At 37.9% G+C, this 4,963-nt stretch overlaps 1 protein-coding gene across 1 annotated transcript; it reads left to right on the top strand.

Annotated features, from left to right (window-relative positions):
* The first annotated feature begins 1,279 nt into the window (after positions 1-1,279).
* LOC149153516 (putative protein phosphatase 2C 5) lies at positions 1,280-2,909 on the top strand. The gene is made up of 5 exons (XM_089443836.1): positions 1,280-1,522; positions 1,966-2,137; positions 2,255-2,408; positions 2,561-2,624; positions 2,742-2,909. Exons 1-5 carry the CDS (start codon positions 1,280-1,282, stop codon positions 2,907-2,909), a joined length of 801 nt encoding a protein of 266 aa, XP_089299962.1.
* The last annotated feature ends 2,054 nt before the right edge of the window (positions 2,910-4,963 follow it).

Raw genomic sequence — 4,963 nt, forward strand, 5'->3', positions numbered from 1 at the left:
TGTCTCTTGTTATCCTTCCGTACCATTAAACCAAGACCCAGTTAATCTGTTATTTTTTGTTTTGTAATTTGAAACAATTTGTTAAGTCTCCCATCGTTGTTTTCCTGGTATAACACTATTGTAGAACACCACAATAAAAATATATAGGAAATTTGATCAGCGTACTGTATACGGATCACTTGATTCATGTCAGTACCCTGTTGAGAATGAATGAATGTTAAGACCCTAAATTTTGACTAAAAAATTGGTGGTTCTTGCAACTTTAGTTGTATGAATGTTTGATGAGGTATACAGTTGCTATATGTGAACTGTGGGATCTTGTCCAAGTTGTCCTGGTTAACTGTTTCTTTGTAAAAGTGGAGGATTCAAAGTTTAGTCATACTAAAGCTCTTTTTTATGGTGGTTCAAGTGGTTCAATTCAACTATTTAATCATATCTTCGTAGGCTTCTCAATTGTCAAGTGCTTGAATATATACACTTGCACTTAAAAAAATGGGTCCCCATTGATTCAAGTGGGGAACTATGTGAACTTTTGCTTTGTATGTTATCTGCATAGTTCAGAACTACATGCATGCTAAATCCACTTAGATGGTTTCAAGAGTTGATATTACTTGAAAGTTCTAAACGCTTAAATGACAGCTTGAAATCATTTAACTTTTAAACTCGATTAGTTGTAAAATTTCTATCTGTTCCATAGCGTGTGTACTTCTTGTTTCTATAATGTAATAAAAAGTGCAGTAAATTGCAAATTCCAGTGTCCGCAATACCAAGTTTGATGATTTGTTGCTTTTCATTTGGAACACAGTTATTAACCTGCTTTGCTTTCATATGAAAATGCGTCCTTGTGAATTCATGAGTTAAACACGAATAGGAGGTTTTGCAATAATATTAGACTTTAGGATCATCATAAATATCCTTGGTTGTGAATGACACTTCAAATGAAACAGTCAGTGATTGATAAAGCTGTGCTAGTTGTAGGAGTCAAAAGTGCGACATGCAAGATCATAATAGAATCAGAAAAAACAGACTTGCAGTAATGGAAAGAGGATTTTTTTATTTTTATCTTTTATTTTTTATTATGCCGTAAGGCATTTCCCTCTGAAATGAACTTCCCTAAAATCCACTTGTCATCCCTATGTGCCGTTAGATTATGTGTTAGACGATTAGAAGATTGTTAATCGTTTGATCAAGGGAAGGTAGTTGAATGGTTGCAACTGTTCACGATATTTGAAACAGTTGCAAACCCTCCCCTGAATGCTGCTAGATCGGAGCCTGGAAGATGATGCTGGTGAAGACGAAGCAGGCGAACGGGAATGGAAACGGGGTCGTGTACGGGAGGAAAGGTCCGATGGTGCCCTTGGCGGAACTTCTGAAGCGCGAGCTCAAAAATGAGAAGATCGAGAAGCCGACTATTCGACATGGCCAGGCGGGGCAAAACAAGAAAGGAGAGGACTTCACTCTTATGAAATTGGAATGCCAGAAAATTCCAGGGGACGGGTCCTCTACCTTTGCTGTTTTTGCGGTATGTTCTGGTTTTCCTCTTGTGGCAATTTATTTAGAAATATTCTGTTTATTTTGTTTTGTTCAGCTTATGGTTTAGGTTCCTCGGCTGTCGGTCTTTATTTATTGTTTACCAATTAAATCTTAGGGGTTTCTTTGTGCGAGCAAAGAGATTTGAACTCGTACCTCGTGCATAACTAAAAAGTATTTCACCGTGGGAAAACACAAGGGTTGAGGGGGGTCGTAAAAGAAGTTGTGAATTTCGTTTGCGATGTCTAATTTTCAGTTCTCTATTCTTCGGAATTTTGTCGGTTGTTGATTTATTAGGACAAAGAAAGAAAACGAGCCCTTAAATGCATTTAGGCACATATTTTTTTTCCCATGTTTGAAAATTGCGTTGTATTGTGTGTGAATCATGAAATGAAATGAGCAAGTGGAGTGATAAATGTTGTTATGTCATTTCAGATCTTCGATGGGCATAATGGATCAGCAGCAGCTCTATATTCAAAGGAAAATCTACTGAAAGATATTATGAGTGCCATGCCAACAGGTTTGAGTAGAGAAGACTGGTTATCAACGTTGCCAAGAGCCATGGTCGCAGGCTTTGTCAAAACCGACAAAGAATTTCAGGTCAAAGGTATATAGATATATGCCTGTGGATGTGCCATTAATATTTTGTTAGCTGCATGTCTTGTATATCTTTACTGGTGGCGCTTCCTATCCTTCTCGTTCTGATATCTGTTGGTTTTACTAGAACAAACATCGGGAACCACCATTACTTTTGTGATAATAGATGGTTGGACAGTCACGGTAGCATCTGTAGGTGATTCTCGCTGCATTCTTGAATCTCCTGGAGGGTTGGTTTCTCTTTTAACTGCTGATCACAGGCTTGAGGCCAATCTTGAAGAGTAAGATTCTTGCCATGATGCAGAACAAACCATGACCCTTTGTGCTATATGAGTGTCTGTATTCCTTTGGTCAGTTGATTGTGGAAACCAGTCTTTGTTTAGCCAGTTTATTGTTTCAAGCTCTTGATTTGTATTGATATATGATACTGTAGGAGAGAGCGCATGATGGCCAGTGGTGGTGAGATTGGTAGATTGAATACTGTTGGTGGAGCCGAGGTAGGAATCTGCACAATCTTTTGTGGGATATATAGACATAAAGAAGTAAATTTACATACTACAATAAAGGCTCATAAAACTTGACCGTGCTTCTTTTGTGCAAATTTATGATTGCAGGAAGGTCATCAAATTCTCCCTTTTATCTGCCATCGGCCTAATACCAGGCATATTCAGTTGGATGACAATGGACACTGTTCTTCCAGTTCGGGTAGAGTTGGATGGCTCTGCCTTAAAAAAGTTGATGAGAGCTTAGATGGAAGTGTCTTGGACAATGGAGATCAATAGCAAGGAACTTTTGTGGCATTAAATGGAGATCTTGACATGGAATTAGATAAGCTACTCAGAGCCTCTGCATATATATTGGGTGCCAGTGGTTATACTATATTGTATAAGTCAGTTATGGAAGATGGGCTGACTTTTGCAGTAAGGCGACTTGGTGATGGTGGTTTGGAAAGGTACAAGGATTTTGAAGCAGAAGCTAAAGCAATCGGTAGGGTTAAACATCCCAACATTGTTCGCCTCCGAGCTTTCTATTGGGGTATAGAGGAAAAACTGTTGGTTTATGACTACATTCCACATGGAAGCTTGGCAAATGCCTATTATGGTGGGTTCTCTTGTTCTCTTTTTTCCATTTCATGTATATCTGCAGGAAATCTCGTTCAATTCGTTTCTGCAGGGTTTTTTTTATTTTTTTTTACAAAGATAGCCCTTCAATCGCTTGCATATTATGAGTTTCTTATGGATTCCACAATCTCCCCTGTTTAGCTACTGTTGGTAATCACACGCCTGCATATTATGAGTTCCTTATGGATTCCACACTTTTCACCTGTTTAGCTACTGCTGGTAACCACTAGATATTCAATGACATTTGATCCCGAGACCTCCTTGAGTATTTGCACTATAGCATCTTCTAACCAAGCTAATCCTTGGGGCTATCTCTGCTAGATTGTTATCAACTAACCTTAGTGGCATTTGATATTATAGTGAATTTTCATTTGCTATTATTCCAAATAGTCTGCAGGCTTATTCAGAAGTATCCCACTAGCTTGGTAATTGCACAAGTCCCTAAAATTGAAGCCATCACCAATAAGGTTGATTTGTCCATGCCTTTTAGAATGACCGTGTATGAAACTGTAGACCTTGAAAGTCTTTTCTATATTTTTTGAAGGATACAAACACCAGGAATAAGAAAATGAAGGAAAGTGAAAGTTGCAGGTTGTTTATTCCTTTGGGGTTATTTTTCTGGAGATTCTTACTGGGAAGCCACCTTCAGATAAGGATTTTGCAACATGGGGGCAAAACTTTGTTGATGACAAGCATCGCCTTTTGTGCATCATAGATCCTACTCTTCGACCAGAGGTTGAAGGAACGGAAGAAATCTCAGTGTCTGTGGGGATTGCATTGAATTGTGCTTCTGCTTCCCCTCAAAAGAGACCATCAATGAAGGAGGTATTGCATTTTCTAGAAAAAATGCCATCATCCACAACCGATTAACCAATTCTTTCTTCCTATGTAGCATCCTTGCTTTGACATAAGTTGGACAGAGATGAGGACTTACACCCACATTCCATGTTCAACAGCTCTACTTAGACATTGACATAACTCATATAGACACCTCTATGATTGGGACTCAGCAACAAACAAACTCTGTTGTCAACTCAACTACTTATGAAATGGCCAGTCTTCTTAAAAATTTCAATATTTCTACAGTTGAGGATTGTAGCAAAGCTCAGGGATCAAACTTAACTCCATGCTTATGAGGCATCCGCGTTCTCACAGTTTACTTGCAGCGCATTGTCAGTTTTAATGGGAAGGTGATATATGGTGTATTATTGTTGCAGTGGCAGGGGATGGATTTTAATTGCTGGTTGGACCAAAAGAAATTGATGCAAATCAATATTGAAAATTAGATTTATTGGTTCAGCTATAGTTTGCATATACAAAGAAGAAACTGCTCTTTTTTCAGGTTAGAATATTTATATATACATGTTCATCTCAGCAACAAATGATAATTTATCAAAACCATGAGAATGCTACACAGCTTCCTTCATAAGCCTTCTTAGGAAGACCATGGAATAAGACAAGTGACCCTGTGCTTGTATTTGTATCTTATTCTACATAACATCTTCTTACTTAGCTGGAGAACAATTGGCTGCAGTATTTATATCAGTTTTTGTGGAATGTTTCTGCTGTTATATATTGAACAGGTCCATTATACCATATTCCTGGTAAGCCATATTTTATTGATGACTGCATTAATTACTTCAGTTTGGAGACTGAACACATCATAATGATCAATTAATTACATTACAGTATTGGGATATTGTGTTACATCATAA

This window comes from Pinus tabuliformis, chromosome 9 (assembly GCF_031772625.1).
Source record: "Pinus tabuliformis cultivar Carrire ecotype Pingquan chromosome 9, CPIR1, whole genome shotgun sequence".
NCBI classification, from domain to species: domain Eukaryota; kingdom Viridiplantae; phylum Streptophyta; class Pinopsida; order Pinales; family Pinaceae; genus Pinus; species Pinus tabuliformis.

What these genes read in the sequence shown, in the direction of transcription:
- LOC149153516 (XM_089443836.1), top strand. Translation starts at nt 1,280, where the DNA reads ATGATGCTGGTGAAGACGAAGCAGGCGAACGGGAATGGAAACGGGGTC. An exon ending in CTACCTTTGCTGTTTTTGCG is followed by an intron (nt 1,523 to 1,965) that starts GTATGTTCTGGT and finishes ATGTCATTTCAG; the next exon opens with ATCTTCGATGGGCATAATGG. An exon ending in CAAAGAATTTCAGGTCAAAG is followed by an intron (nt 2,138 to 2,254) that starts GTATATAGATAT and finishes TGGTTTTACTAG; the next exon opens with AACAAACATCGGGAACCACC.